The 16,030-nt window shown below is 50.7% G+C and overlaps 1 protein-coding gene and 1 long non-coding RNA gene across 2 annotated transcripts in view; both read left to right on the top strand.

Annotated features, from left to right (window-relative positions):
• Positions 1-1,434: 1,434 nt before the first annotated feature.
• On the top strand, positions 1,435-4,106 carry LOC116912830. The gene is made up of 2 exons (XR_004389482.1): positions 1,435-1,550; positions 2,608-4,106. It is a non-coding gene; the product is annotated as an uncharacterized LOC116912830 (long non-coding RNA).
• A 450-nt stretch (positions 4,107-4,556) lies between these two features.
• Positions 4,557-16,030, top strand: part of C11H4orf50 (chromosome 11 C4orf50 homolog) — a 35,960-nt gene continuing 24,486 nt past the window's right edge. The window contains exons 1-3 of the mRNA XM_032915906.1: positions 4,557-4,738; positions 8,030-8,434; positions 13,217-13,355. Of these exons, the coding sequence (XP_032771797.1) occupies positions 8,151-8,434; positions 13,217-13,355 (423 nt within the window). The 5' untranslated portion in view covers positions 4,557-4,738; positions 8,030-8,150. The remainder of the gene's footprint in view (positions 4,739-8,029; positions 8,435-13,216; positions 13,356-16,030) is intronic.

Below are 16,030 nucleotides of genomic sequence, written 5' to 3'. Positions count from 1 at the left end.
ACAGGGGATGTCACCCATTAAAATGTTAAAAAATGGGGAGTCGGGAGATGCCTCAGTCAGTGAAGTGCTTGCTTTGCGAACATTCCCGGTGCTTGATCCGTTAACTGTGCTTGATGAGTTCCCACCACTCACAGCAAGAGCAGCTGGCCGTGTGGGGCACGGTTAGAAACCCAGTGCTGGTGAGGTGGAGACAGGCAGCTTGGGGACTCACCAGTCAGAGGGTTTGGTGTAACTGGTGACTTCCAGGTCAGTGAGATCCTGTCTCAAAAACCCGAAGAGGACAGTGCCTAAGGAATGAACTTTGAGTGTGTCCTCTGTCCTACGCTCATGCATGCACACCTGTAACACGTGTGCCAACCCTCACACAACACATGTACATATACACAGATAGTAACGTCAGAAATCTGGCTGACCGGGTGTACTGGCTATGCCTCGTGGGGAAGCACCTGGTTGTCTCTTGGACTGTTTTTCTGGTCTCTTAGACTTTCTCAGAGCGGATTTGTGGACCGCTCTGTCTCCATTTTCCCAGGGGGATATGCCCAGGCCAAACACACAGCAGGAGTGGCTGAAGGTGTTCACAGGCCTAACTGTTACCTGTAGGTCCTCCCAGTCCCTCCCTGCATGTGATCATGAGAAACTCTGGTGCCATCAACGGTGACTCATGATCTTTCTCTCCTACCATGGCCAGTCTTATTCACAATCCGCTGGATGGTCTCACTAAACCCTCCTCCTCCTGAGCCTCAGTTTCCCCATGTAGAACGTGAAATATACTGGGTTTAGAGGGACCCCTCACAGCTCTTGATCCTAGAGATTGGATAGAAGAAAGTGTTGATGTTATTTGGATTTTCACTTTTCTCTACAAACAACATAGGAAGCTATGACCTTGTTTGGTGGGGATTTTTTTTTTTTTTTAAATTCCCAGGTGATGGTCGTATATGCTTCCTCTAAAGACTACTGATTCTGTTTAAACAGGGCAAGTCACAAGCAGATTAAGAAAAAAAATGTTCTTTTGAACTAACTCATCTGTCTCTTCTGGTTTTGTGAGGTTATTTTTTTTCCCCCAACAACATTTTTCTAAAGTTGACCGGTAAAAGGCACACAGTGTTTTAAATATTAACAGATCTCTCGCAAGGGTCAGCGTCAGGAAGGATCGCTTGTCTGCAGGTCCTTCCCCTGTGTGGCCTTACCTTTATCCCTCAAAGTCTCTGCACAGGGCATAGATCTCACCCGGCAGCCTGGATTGGTGGGATACCTGGTAAACGCGTAGGGTTACCCCACTGAGCACTGGAGGGGGCAATCAGCGCTCCCTATTGGCAGCCCTCCGCGCCTCTCTCTGCTGCCCCCTAGTGTCATAGTTCTTGTAAGATACTGTCGCTGGATTCCATGCCACATCTCACATCTTTTTTTCTTTTTTCTTTCCTTTTTTTCCCCCTTTTCTTTTCTCTTCCTGTTTTCTTTTGGTCTTATGTTATAGTTTTTGTTCCTTTTTTTGTTTTTCTCACTAGCATTCATTCTGTGGCCTTGAAGACTCCCATGCGCCGAGAACTCGGGTGTGTATCCTTTCCTTCCTATTGGCTGAGGCAAAGCCGGTTGACAGGGGAGATTGACTCCCCTCTGCTGTGCTGCTCCTTGGGAGATGAGGAGCCTTGAAAGCAACCTTGTTCTGGATTCCTCCACTTCCTCTCCTCAGGGGCTGTGTGGTTCCTGGGTCCTTGGGGTCCTGCTCTAGAGGCACATGGTGAGGATTACTGAGAAACAGAGGCCCGTGTCATTTCATCCACCGAGTTTCTGTCCCATTCTCAAAGCCATCTCCAGTCTGGCGTAGTTCCTGCTCTGCGCACATCTCCTGTCAGGTCCAAAGCAAATGACCTTCAGGGTAGAGGATCAGGAGACTGACAAGCCAGTGGCTCATGAGGCCAGCTCCTGAATGAGACTGCACAGTGTCCAGGGAACAGACGTCCCTGACTTCTCACCTCTGGATCTCAACCTGTACGCCCAGATATGATGCCCTACTGTAATCAGAGACCCAAAGAATGAAGGCATCCCAGGGTCGGGTCCTACCCTAGCTGTTGGTCCCTTGTGTCCAAGCACTTAGCTTTCAGTCTTTCTATACTTTCCTGGTGCTAAGTGCCCATACTCAGGCTGGTATCTGCCAGGGCCTCTGAATTTTAGAGTCTTGACTGTTAATCTAGCCTAGGCTGAGCATCCTTGAACTCCAGGATACCCCCGAGACCTACTAGATCCCTAGATGGACCCCCAATGTCCTTAGCGATGTCCCTGACTATGACACTAGCTTACAAGGGCTTAAGTTAGGTACCTTCTATTCCCATTGCCTGGGACATATCCAGGCATGTGATGTTTGGTCATTGCATACATAGAGAATAAAGGGTTATCCTGGCGTCTGGGAGACAGCTCACACCATGTTCCATTGATGAAGTTCTGGGGCTATCCAAATCCTGCTCCCTTTTTCTGGGTTTTTGAGGAGGTTCTTTGAACAACTATCAAGAGAGATCAGGATGGTGTGGGCTTGAAGATCTACCAGGGCCCCCTTCACTCTTCTTAACCTTTGATTTTTGTTTCACTTCAAATAATCTATTAATCTTACAGGCTAGACAACGAACTTCTGGAATCACCCGAGTCCCCGTGGTGCCCCATCCTCACTCAAACCAAAATCCAACAGTGCAACAAAGCTATTCCAAGTCCGGAGCCTGAACACAGAACTTATGCACAATTGACAGTCACTTGAAGGGGAGGCCTGGGGACCTGGCCAGCCTCTGCTGTGGAATTCTGCAGGACAATGGCAAGCCTCCCCAGTATCCCCACTGTGACGTCTCCAAGAGCCAAGGGCAAAGGTGGATCTGGATGGCAGAAATTTAAGTGCAATTAGTGGAAACCCAGGACATGGGAGCTGCTGCCTTGGGGAATAGGCACAGGCCCTGTGTCCATGCTGTGTGTCTCCCTGAAGGCATTACATGTGCCTAGATGGACTCAGACAGCCCCTCTGCCCTGTGTACATAAATCTCCATGGACTGAGTGTGTTCTTCTGGATTCTGTCTGTCAGAGCAACCAACGAAACCTCTGAGGCCATGCACAGCTGGACTTGCAGCTGGTGACCAGCAAGGGAGAGTTAGAGTCGCCAACGTGGGGAACCCTGTGCATTGTAGACTTCTGAGAAAAGCCGAAGGTTCCGACACTCACATAGGTGTGACACTGCATAAGTCCCAGAGCATGGCTGTGCCCCAGACCAGGGAGGAGCGAGGACTGAGAAAACAGACCTAAGCTATCTGTTGTAATGTGTAGGGGCATCCTGAAAAGGGGCTCGGGCTGGTAGTGCAGTACCCAGAGGCTCTGAGTTCCGAGGTCGAAGCCATGGGCACCCTTTACCATAGAAAGCCTTCACTTCCCAGGATACTTGGTGGAGAGCAGAGTCTTCTCCTCAGGCGTTGGAGCCTCCCAGAGCACAGGGGGGTAGCGCAGGGTTGGTGTACCCTAAGTTCACTGAGAACTAGATGCTGGAAGTTGACTTCCAGAGGAAATTTCCCAAGAAATAATGTTGGGATGCTCCTATCAATCTAGAACAGGTAGGGCACCTCCAAAAGGTATCTGCCTATGTGGCTATACTCTTTCAAACTCAGGGTGGAGAGAATGTTAGCCCTCAGGTTGACAGTGTGGAAAAGGATGGGATGTGGAGGAGCCTGTGGTGAGTCGAGAGGGGACGTGGCGGCAGCAGCCACTTGAAGCCTCTTGCTGTGTAGTTACAGGACCACGTGGGTAGCACCATGACTTCCTGGAAGCAAGCAGAAAGATTAGAGTTCAGATCAGGCCCATTAAGGGAACTATGGAGCAGGGACCTGACATTGTAGGGAAGCCAGGTCCAAAGACAGAGATGCAAAGACAGTGCTCTGAACAGAAGAGGGGCTGTCCAGACAGGAGGTCATTCCAGCAGATATGACGTCTCCAGCTTGAAGCAAACACGGCAGGATGGCTCAGAAGTGTTGACTCTCTGCTGAATTCTGAGTTCCCCAACACCCATGACCCACAAGCCCAGCCTCTGCGACTTACCAATACCTAGTGGCTTAATTAAATCCCAAGGAACCTATCTTTGACAACAGACATCTGAGTCCTTGAGTAGCAGGAGTATGGGCACCAGTCAGGAAATTGGAAAGCATGACTGCTTTCTCTGATAGGAGATGCAGGGGGGCACTATTCAACTGGCTTCTGTAGACAGTCATCCTGGGGCATCCCAGAGGGTCAAGGAGAAGCCCACCACTCTGTCCCCACAACCATCTGTCTAGAATCTCTGCAGGCTATGCTGGAGAGTGGTCCTTGTACCTTCTGTCCCTACCTACTGTGAGAGAGAGGGCAGCCTCCCTGTCTGCCTGGTTTTTTCACTCAACACCTTATGTGACCGTGGCCTTAACTCTGCAGTCAGACTTGTCTGGGCACTCCCAGCTCAGTCATTTCCCTGCTGCAGACAGTGTCCTTGTGACTCCGAGGGATACAATTGACAGATCCCAGGCCATGCCTGGTAGAAGAGCTTCACCACAGCGGGATGGGTGGACCTGCATCATTCCACAGGCCCTCTGACATCCCAACAGCGGCCAGCAGGAGCAAGGATCTGAGACTCTCATGGAGTGGTCTTCCCAGGAGTATCCACGTTGCTCAGTTGGGGCCAGCGTCCACTCCCTTCTACCCCCAGGAAGCCACTCAGGCCTGAGAATGCAGCTCACACAGACAGGTGTGCAAGCTTCCAGAGTCCCTTTCAAGACCCAGAGTCCCTTGTCCTTATCTTAGGCATTGCTGTGAGAGCCCCTATTGGTAGGCAGAGTCTCAGAGCTCTTGCCACCGAACGCCTGTGTAGTTTCCAGGGGAGCAGAGCTACTAAGTCAACCTCCAAAGCCAAGGCTACACTCTTCTGTAGACAGGAAGGCAGGTAGAATTTTTCTTGACTCTTCTTCCAGACTCGTTAGGAGGATGAGGTCCATAGCTCAGCCTATGAAGTCTTCAAACACGAGATTCCACTCCTGTAGTCCTCTAAGTCAGTGGCATGTGATCTTGAGCAGGAAGAGAAGCTGAGGAATCAAGGCAGGTCTGTCATTGCTGCAGCCTGTAGGGGCTCAGTGGGGAGGCCTGGGCTGGGGTAGGTGACTGGATGAACTGAGGACTTGGGGGGCTTGAGCTTTAAAAACGAGGGTACCCCTAAGGCCGAAAGACCTATGTCCTACCAGGTCCTCTTCACTTTGCTTGATCTATAGCTAGGCACGGGGTAGTTCTCAGTCAATGTCTCCTGCTTAGCGCAGTGTAGAGTCCCACCCCCATCCATGTGCTGTGCAGAAAGCTGGGCCTGTGTCCTAGCTCAGTTCCACACGGAGTCCACCCAGCCTGAGACCCTCCCAGTTGCTTCCTACCCTGACTAGGCAGGGCCTACATGCTCTGGCATGCTTGAGGTCCCTAACCAAGGTCGTGTTCCCTGAAGAGGTGTAGCCTGCTTCCTCCTTGTCTTTCTTCCCGAAGGTCGGGGTTATATGGCTGCTGTTTCCTTTGGATTTGCTAGCCGGGTGACCACCAGGGTCCTGGCATTCCCAGTACCATACAAACGGGTTGCTTTTCTATTTCTCATGCTTGACCTCAGCTTGTTAAGGAAACCCCAAATTGGCACTTTGGTATCTTTTTCCTCTACCAAATTGTCAACAACAACAACAACAACAACAACAACAACAAAAACAAACAAAGAAAAAAAACAACCCAAACACACCAAAACAAGCCAACCAACCAAACACCCCCCAAAAACCAAAAACCTCTTACGGATTTCTGCAGACCCCAAAATGTGTCCGGAGCCCTATTCTGGTGGAAGGAGTGGGGTCTCCAAGGCTGAACCTGCCCCTTCCCCTCCTTATTCATTCACTTCAGGGCCAAGGTTTTAAGCTGGGTGCTATGATCATGGCCTGTGTCCTTTCTGTGACTATCTCTCAATCATGTCTCCTAAGGCATCATCGGTCTTTGTCCTTATAGCCACTCTTGAGGGCTGTCTCTCAAGGAAAACTGGTGGCCCCAGGCCCAGGCCTCTACCCAGCATCCATTTCTCTTCAATCTTCCCAGCTCTACTTCTTTCCCCTCTGTCTTGGTGAGTCATCAGTCATCTTCCCATGGCCGGTAGCCTCTTGTGACCAGTATTCCTGGGGCTCACATGCTAGGTACTTGGGGAATCCTCCCCATGGTAGGGCAAAGAACTATTTATTGTGTGTGGTGTCAGTTTGCAAGGTGCCCAGTACACTGCAGCAGTTAAGCAGTAAGTCTGGTCACAACCCAGACAACTGAGGGTGGACCAGGAAGAGTCACCATGCCAGTATTTAGCCTGAGGATGTGCTGGGCTCTCTGAGCAAGCTGTGTGAATTCACTCGTGTGTTCTCTCACAGACACAGTGTCTGGAGTTCCTTTTATGAGACACTCAGTAATTTGTCCAGATTCATACCCGGGACAGGACTCAAACCCGAGGAGTAAGGCCCAGCACCTATGATCTGAGTTGATCTTCTGTCCCTTTAAGGCCAGTGTTTCACATGGCCAATTCTACCTGCCCCCTGTATCCCCAGAGATCCACTGTTGGGAACTCTGAAGGCCTCTCTACAAAGGTAGAAAGGGGAGCCACTGACATGACTTCATTGTTGAGGAGCGCGGAGCCAGAGTGAGGTACATCCCAAGCAACCCAGAGGGGTACCTACAGGGCGCTCGGGGTGGGCTACACATGATTTCTAGGCAAATCCCACTGGGCCCTAAGACCATAGCTGCTTCTTTCCCAGGATGGGTCACCCCAAGCTCCCCCACTGGTAAGCTGGGTAACTCTCTGACTTCATTAGGTGAGTTTATACAAAGAGCTACAGTAAATGTCTGTCTTTATGGCAAGAGGCAATTGTACTGGAAAGGCTGGGAAATGGGGAGGGAGTGAATGCACGGCTGTGTGCAGAGGTGGGGGAGGGGGAGATGCAGTTTCCTTTGGGTCCCGGGGTCATTGCTTCAGAAATGGACACATTTGCGTGCTCTGAAGACAACGTGCTAAGAAACCTCTCCCTTTATTTTCTGGGGAAGCAGACCCTCTTATTTTATAATACTGTTCTGCTACCTCTCTGCCTGGTCCTGTCCTCTCGAGTGGTTGATGGCCTCAGGTTTTTTTTCCCTGTGGATCCTTTGATGTTGCCTTAGACCAGCCATCTCCTTGGTTCTGAATGGCTGTGACTGCCCCATGCTAACAGTGAGATGTCCGAGACCCTGAGTACCTGTGCGAGTGTGAGCCCTTCTGTGTGTCATGTGGCCAGCCACTCCTATCCTATTGGCTGTGGCCTGGTGCTTGTCCCCACTCCAAAGATCTCTGCTTACATCTGCCTGCTGCTCCCTCCCTGCCATTCCTGCTTTTCTCATCCTCCGGATCCCTTCCCCCACCCTGAGCTCCAGGACACTTGTTTTCTGCTACCCAAAGGCCAGTTTCATTCCACACTGGATCTCGCAGCTCCTGGGCTACACCATGCATTCTCAGTGTAGAGTCAGACCAGGCTGTTCCTTCCCATCTGTAGGGTTTGGACAGGCACTTCCGCCTTCTGAGATCTTTTGATTTTGCCATCTCTAAAATGGGCAGGAGGATGCCTCCCTCATAGGGTCACCAGGACAACTGGACGAGGTAGGTTGGAGAGACCTCTCGGTTTGGCATTTATTTCCCACCTTCTTTGCCTGGCAGACTCTAGGTCCTTGGTATGTATACTCAGACAGCAGCATGGCACCTCACCTGTTATGGTTGGGAACGAGCTTTGTTTGCTTTGGAGAACCTGATGGTACTCCCTGGAAGCCATCCTTTTCCTCTTTATGTGCATTGCTAAGCATTTAATTCCCAGTGGCTGGTCTGAGCCTCGTTCTAGCTTTGCTGCGTTCTAGCAGGTCAGCTTGTAAACTGAGATGCTCGTTCGTATTGCATGACGTTTGTATGGATGAAACCCAAGCTACCCCCTCATGAATAATCCACCTGTCCTTGTTCTCCTCAAAGGACTTTTTTTCCCCTCCCAGGACAATCCAAAGGCACGATAGCCACCTCAGAATTTCCAGAAAGTTCATGTTGTAGACTCGTTCCATTTTTATTAAGTCTGGGCCAGTGAAATGTTTCTGGGATGGAGCCAACAGCCCAGGGACAGACTGAGAAAAGCTTCAGCTACGTCATCAGAGCTCCCAGCATCGATGGCTCTGACGGGATAAATGTGGATGTGAAGATTGACACCTGCTGGGTCTTCCGAGATGTGGAGGAGAGGGACAAGGAGCAGGGGTGCCTTCCGGAAACTGTCAGCAGCCTGGACCTGGACACGGGGTTGCTCAGGGAGCAGCTAGAATCCTCAGAGTGGAAGCTGTTGGCAGCTGTGGACAAGCATGTGATATCAGAGTCGGGGCTGAGGAACAGGTGGGTGTAACCCTGTGAGCACTCTTGTGTGGGGAGAGGGCGGCGTAGATGAATTCCCCTTGGCACACGGTCCTCTGAATCCTGTCTCCAGCTGAGGTCCCAGGCTCACCAGAGGTGTAGACCCAGCCCCAAAGGGTCATCTGCCCTCACTTCTGTCTGTGCTTGATCACTACTGGGTCCAGTCAATGGCAAGCACCTGTGGTGAGGGGGAAGGCGAGAAGCCCGGTCTTCCCAGGTCTTCCCAGGTCTTCCCCTCACCTCCGTTCTGTTATGTCTCTGCCCAGATGATATATGCCTCTCTTCTTTGTGGGCCCATCTTCTGCTGCGTGGCTTGGCCAAACCTTGGTCACATGTTTCCCCTGGGTAGTCCCTTAGCTCCAGGACAGAAGTGACTCCAGAGTTGTTGAACTAGCTGTCTGTCATCTCTGTCTGGCCTCCCAGCTCCTCCATTATCTTGGTACAGGATTCCTCTCCCCCAGTTGTTTCTCTCTGCCGAGCCTCTCGTATGGGCTCTGCTGCCTGGTGGGTTCAACACAGACCCAGAATGGCCATTTGAATCTAGGGCTTTCCCCAAACCCTATCCTCTTTGGCCTTTTCCTAATGCCACCTGCTCTCCCTTTTCTCCCATCCCCACCTCATCTTCCTCTCATCCCCTCCCCTCTCCTCTTCCTGTCTTCCCTTCCTTTAGTGTGTTGGGGCTGGAACTCAAGGCCTTGCATATCCTAGAACAGTATTGTGCTGCCTGGTCACATCCAAGACCTCCTCCCTCCCTCCCTCCTTCCCTCCTTCCCTCCCTCCCTCCCTCCTTCCCTTCCTCCCTCCCTGCCTTCCTGCTTCCTTCCTCTCAAGAAGCAGTTTCCATGGTCAGCTGGCTGTATTGTTATAGGCCTGTGATGACGTGGGAACATCCTGAGTGATGGGTTGGGTAGAGGAACGCTGTTCTCCTCGTGGTGCCCAGGAGGAGTGACAGTGGGGTCCCGGGGGTTTCTTGAGTCTGTGTGTGCTAGTTATGTTTTCTGTCACTGTGAGCAGACACTCAGGTAATTAATGAGGGGAGCACAGGTTCATTGTGGCTCACAGCGGATTTCAGTCTGTGTCGTGCATTCATTGACTTGGACGCATGATCAGGCGGGGTGCCTTGGCTGCAGCTGACTCTCTCGAGGCCTGTGACGTATAGAATGTTATTGCCTCTATTGCCTCCTTTCCCAGATGAGCGAACTATAGAGGCAGGGACAAGAAGAGCTGTAGTGTCTAAACTAGGAATGCAGTGCCCACTAGGAATGCAGACGCCCGGCTGACTTCCTGGTGGGTCTGGTCCACTAGGAAACAGTGAGTAGCTGGGAGTACACACTGGACTTGCTGCAGCCACAGAGTTAATGTGCAGGGCCGGTGAGATACCCTACTGGGCTATGGTGCTTGCCACCAAGCGTGATGATACGAGTTCAATTTTTGGGATCCTCATGGTAGAAGGACAGAATCAACCCCATAAAATTGTCACTTGACTACCACACACACACTGCTCACCTGGCCTCCACAAAATTAAAATAATTAAGTGTTAACATGCCAAATGTATTTATTATTATTATTATTATTATTATTATTATTATTATTATTATTATTGAAATAGAGCTGGGTGAGGAGGCTCATACCTGGAGTCACACCACTTAGGAGCCTGAGCCAAGAGGATTGCTGTGACTCATGGGCCAGCCTGGCCTACAGAGTTAGCTCTTGTCTGAAAAAAAAAAGAAGCTAATTAATTGGTTAAAAGAAATGAATCAAACATAAAAATAACATAGCTGAATTGTTAGAAAATGGATTGGAAAGAAACAGCCCACTCCCGTCTTGCCAAACTATGCTTCGCAGTCATTTCTGACCCAATGTAGCAATGTCACCCTCAGTGCTTGTCGCCCTCTTGCCCTGAGTCTGACCTAAGTGCTCACCAGATGTTCACAGATGTTCTGCCTTTGTTATGAAGGAGACACCAAGGCTGGGGATTGTGTGTCACTGTGCTATGCTTCCCTTAGGGCAGCAGGACTTGATTCCAGGTACCCAGGAGTCTAGCCTGTGGCCACTGTGGGCCCATATATTCACGGCAGAGCCTCTTAGATTCACAGTACTTTCTGTGGCACCATGCTGACAAACCTCATGTGATTATTTTAGTCAGAAAAAAAAAATACGTCTCTTACCCTTTTCATGGTCCCGAGTGTACGGTGTTCCTGTGCTGCTGTGACAAACAGCACAAACTTGGCACCTTTTCCTGGGAGTAGCACAGTGGGATTGGAGACAGGACTTCACATAGCCCGTGCTGGCCTTAGACTCTCACTATAGCTGTGGACGGCCTTGAACTCTTGATCCTTTTGCCTTTCCCTCCAGGATGCTGAGATTAGAGGCATGCATCCATGACACTTGGTGGCTTAAAAACAGCCTAAAGAGATGGCTCAGTCTGGGAAGTGCCTGCTGTAGCAACACTAGGACCCGAGTTTAGAGCCTGCACATGCAAATAAAAGCCAGGGGCAAGGGTGGTACACACTGTAGCCATAGTGTTGTGTCAGAGGAGGATCAGTGGAGCTCACTGGCCAGCGGACACAACCAGTGAGTTTCTCACTCTGGAGGAGGCTCTGTTTCAAAATAAATAAATAAAAAGTAGAGGGTGGTTGAGGAATACACCTCATGTCCACCTATGGCCTCACACATGCATGCATTTGCACTCACACAGTGTTTCTAGAGCAGACAGACAGACAGACAGACAGACAACCAACAGGAACCCAGGTGTGGTTGATTAATAGCTCTGGAGGCTGGAAACTAGGGTTCAGGCTTAGCTCAAGTTGTCAGTAGGGTCACACTCAGACACCTTTGGAACTCTGACTCCTAGCCGGTTGGTCCTTGTTCCTCAGCTAAGCACTCCTCCTCGACTCCTAGTTCACCTCTGAGCTGCAGTAATCAAGGTACTTTTGTGGCGCTGTGGCTTTCTTCTCCACAGTCAGCTCTACCCAGGCCCCCTTCCGACTGGCTGGAGACCAGGGGGTGGTCAGGAGGCGTCTCCTCCCACAGACTTGACTTGGCCTGCCCTGCAGCTGAAGTGTGGGATTGGAGTACACACGAAGGGTGACGTCCTTCCTACGGGGACCAGGATCTGGGTGTATCTGGGGCATAGCTCAGCCACTGCTGATTAAGTCAGAAGCGGACCGTCTCCTGAGATTGCTCCCCAAAATAAAGAGAATGGCTTACTTTTTCCTTTTTGACTTTCAGCAAATCTCAAAAGCAGTGAGAAGGTACCAGTTCCCCTCCTCACTGATTAACTTGAGAGAAGCTGTCCAGGAAGGATAGATAGACCTCCCTGAAGAGAGGAAACCATTGGTCAGGTCTTAAATAGTAAGATCATTCTCCTTCATCTTAACAAAACCCCGTGCACAAAATACAGCTGCCTGTGTCTTACAGATGAAAATCTGAGGGTCATAGAGGTAAACTAATCCAGTTTGGCCTCTGTGGCAGTAAAGACAGAGCCTGCTGCTCCCAGTGGATCAGGGTCTGAGATGGAGAAGGTCACTGGTTGGTCTTGGGTAAAGGAGAACGCATGCATAGAGGTGGTAAATAAGGGGATATCTCTGGCCAACATTACCTAGCATGGAGGCAAGGCTAGCTCTGAACAGGAGAAAGAAACTTCTCATCTGGAGGTTCTTCTGGTGAGGGCATTGCTTTGACTTCCCCTTCGAGTGTCCCCAGCATCCTCCTTGTGGCACCTCCTCTATTTGCAGTCAGAGTTTGTCCCCTCCTGGCTGGGCACAGTCTCTAGAGTCTCACTGTGCAGCACAGAGCCCTGCATGGCTCAGCTGCTCCCCGATGTGCCAGTCCTACAGGCTGCTCCCAGCATCTCCTGTGGAAGTGTAAGCCACACAGACGTGGCCATGGTTTCTGTTTTTAATCACAGAAACATTTTGATCCTCAGTCACTTCCTTAGAAGATATTTGTAAGTTTGGAGTCAGAATGGGAGGCAACAGTGAGTAGGGTTAAAAGTCAGCCTGGAACCCACGATGCTGAGTGACCCCAGGAAATAGTTGCCTCTCAGGTCCTTGGTTTTCTCCTGTGTGAAATATATGACCTGGAGGCCGATGTCAAAAAAACAAAAACAAAACTCCCAACTGATCGGCCTCCACTCAGTGTCTCTTGGTCTTCATATAGGGCTGAGAAACACATAAGGTTGAATTTTGTGACAAGTAATGTTGATATGTGTATACACACATGTATGTAGCATGGCTATCCATGCAACACCCATCTGCATCCATGCAGAGGCCCAGATAGGACATGCGCTTGTCTTCCACCATAACTCTCCACCCAATTGCCTGGAAGCTCACATTTGGCTAGGCATGCTGACCAATAAACCCCTAAGGTCTGTCCGGCTCTGTCCCCAGTGCTGGAGTTACAGGCATGGCTTTTCTGTGGGTGCTGGGGATTTGAACTGAGGTCCTCATGCTCACCGAACGAGTGCTCTTACGCACTAAGCTATTTCCCCAGCCTTTGAGGTAGAACAGAGACTCTCTAGTATGGCTGGGTTTGGTGGCTCACTGGCCATCCAAGCACTGGGGAAGTGGGAAGAGAATGGCTATGACTTTGAGACCGGTCTGGGCTACAGAGCTCGAGCCCAAGCTGATAGTTTATGGGTGGTTTACAATGGAATCTTTACACCAGCAGCTGAATAAGACTGGTGTGGTGGGGTTCACACAGCGGCGTGGACACTCAGTCTTCACTTCGTACCCTGAGTATCTCCTGCTTCTGGTCCTGCAGGGTCCGGGAGCTGGAGCTGTCAGAGAGGAGGCTTCTCTTGAAGGTGGAACAGCTGAGGGCCTGTGTGGCCCAGGAAAGAAGTGCCACACTCCACACCCAGGAGCAGCTGCAGGCCCTGCAGGGGACACTGGTTAGCCAGGTTCGTAGCCCATCCACTGCCCAGTGCCTGGTCGTGTGATCACCCCGGGCCTCTGTTTCTCCATCTGACCTCTCCCTGCCTGCCTCCCAGGCCTCCTGAGGAAGCGTGGGTGTTGGTACCTTTCTCACGCCTGGATCCCTGAGGAGAAGAGTTGGTCAGTGTAGGTCTCTGTCTTCAAATTGCTGTTTGCAGGTAGGGACAGAGGGAGATGAGAACCTGGTCTTGGGTGGAGGAGGGACTTGGGTGTGTTGTGAAAAAGATGCTTCAGGCGACAGAACTTCCCAGACCTTGCTGGGAATGGTATTTGGAGGGTGGGAACGAGGCAGACCAACACACTGCTGTGAAAGGGCAGGAAAAGTCGTGTGTGCAGGGAGGGAAAGTACAGCAGAACTCCAGAGGGGTCATTGCAGAAGTGGGGTCCTAGCGATGGAAGCCCAAGGAAGACAGGGACGCTTTGGGGATTAGGGAAGCAGAGCACAATAGAAGACTCCACCAAGAAGTGAGTGCTTAGAGGCCATGCTATGGAGGCAAACCCTAGTTCTGTTGCTGAATTGGCTGTGTGACACTGGACAAGTGACACACCCCCTGGGTCTGTTCCCTCATATGTAAAATGGGAATACGTTACCCGCCTCTTAGGTGGCTGTATGAGCTAAATGAGCAGATACACGTAGAACGCTCAGAGAAGTGGGCATCTTAATAATGTTACCCTCACTGGCCATTCTTATCCATTGTAAGAAACCTTCAAGGGGGCAGGCGATGCAGGCCATACTGAGGAAGGAATATACAGCAGATGGGCCTACATCTCTGCAATAGGTACCCAAAGATGCCTGGGCACCCAGCTTCCAGGTTTCAGGGATTACTCTTTAAAGCATAGCTTAGGGGTTTGTCTAAGGGTTTTACTGCTGTGAGGAGAAACCATGACCAAGGCAACTCTTATAAGGACAACATTTAATTGGGGCTGGCTTACAGGTTCAGAGGTTCAGTCCATTATCATCAAGGCAGGAACATGGCAGCATCCAGGCAGGCATGGTATAGGAGTAGCTGAGCTGAGAGTTCTACATCTTCATCTGAAGGCTGCTAGCACAATACTGACTTCCAGGCAGTTAGGGTGAGGGTCTTAAACCCACGCCCACAGTGACACACCTACTCCAACAAGGCCACACCTCCTAATAGTGCCACTCCCTGGGCCAAACATACCCAAACCACTACAGGGTTTTAAGATTGCAGGGTGCAGCACATCGAGGGGACGTGAACTCAACATGAAGAGGCAAGGCGCACACTAAAGGGCATGTTGTTTCTTGAGTCTTGTTCAGCTGTGTGTGTGTGTGTGTGTGTGTGTGTGTGTGTGTGTGTTTGTGTGTGACATATGTGATGGTCCTGTGTGTTTCTGACAGCGGGAAGCCAGGGGACAACCAGGATACATGACATGGTATTCACCAACACAAAAATGTAGGGTGGAAAAGTCCAGCTCAGCTCGACTCAGATCTTGGGTACCAGGGGGCCAGCCAGGAGTCACTTTCACCTTTCCCTGACCACTGGAGGCGAATAGGGTTAAATTGGACCCTTGGCTCATATGTCCTTAGCCTCTCAACCCCAGGGGAGTCTACAGGCTGGGCCATGTGGTTCCTCTGAGGAGACCCTGTAAGGGTGTTTTCAACCTTGCTCTCTGTACAGCTTGAATTCAGCTTGTCCCATGGGAGTCAGGGACAGTATAAGGAGATGCTTATAGTATGGCGGAAGATGAAGGGTAAGGGTGACACTCAAGCCACTAATTGCATTAGTAGGATAAGGGGTGTTGGCGAGCCCAGGGAGCTATAGGCCCCTTTCACATGCTTCTCCGTTGTCATTACTGTCTTGACAAACACAACTGCATTCAGACAGACCTGCCAAGAAGCCCCTTTACAGATCCAGTGGTTTGGTCAGGATCACGTGTGGTCCAGCTGCAGCAGCACAGCCCCCAAACTTAACTTCTAGTTTTTATGTTTTTGGTGGAGATTTTGGAATGTGGGAGTCAGTATTGCAGGGGTGTGTGAACAGACTTTTGGCATTTTATAAAATGCTTCTGATATGTCACCCATGGCAGCTTGCTCTGGTCATATTCCCAGGAGGCAAATTGGCCTCACTTCTGCAGCGAGCTCTGATCATCCTGAGAGGTGTTAAAGGTCCACCCAACCATGCCATGGATCCCCAGGCACCCAGACCCATACAGGCACCCAGTACAGAATTCACACCATCGTAAAAGCCAGGAAGACCCAGAAACTCAACTCCAGTTTTTATTCCCTTCCCACACCCAATCAATAAACTACCCCACGAAGCCAGCCCAGACTGGTCTCGCCAAATTCTTTCACCTGCAGGCTCTCTGGCAGCCCAGGGAAGCAGCTCGCTGGTAAGAGAAAGCTTACAACAGAGGCAGGGTTTGCTTGGGTAGATTGTGAAATCAAGGACTCCTGTGTTTTGTGTTGGTGTTGCACCCCAGCTCACTGTGTGTGGTAGGGAGAGGGCTGGGTGTCAGAATAGGGAGGTGTTCCCTGCTCAGCAAGATGACCGAAGAGACAGAGGGAAAAACAAAACAAAACAGAAACCTCTTGATTCGGACACAAGGCTCCCATGTTGTGCTCCAGAGCTGGCTGCGAGAATTTTTAGCGGTCCCATTATATAGGTAGCTTCTGAATGTG

The sequence above is a fragment of the Rattus rattus genome, chromosome 11 (genome assembly GCF_011064425.1).
Source record: "Rattus rattus isolate New Zealand chromosome 11, Rrattus_CSIRO_v1, whole genome shotgun sequence".
In the NCBI taxonomy this organism is placed as follows: domain Eukaryota; kingdom Metazoa; phylum Chordata; class Mammalia; order Rodentia; family Muridae; genus Rattus; species Rattus rattus.
The sequence above is the reverse complement of the archived record's forward strand: the minus strand, read 5'-3'. Positions and strand labels throughout refer to the sequence as shown.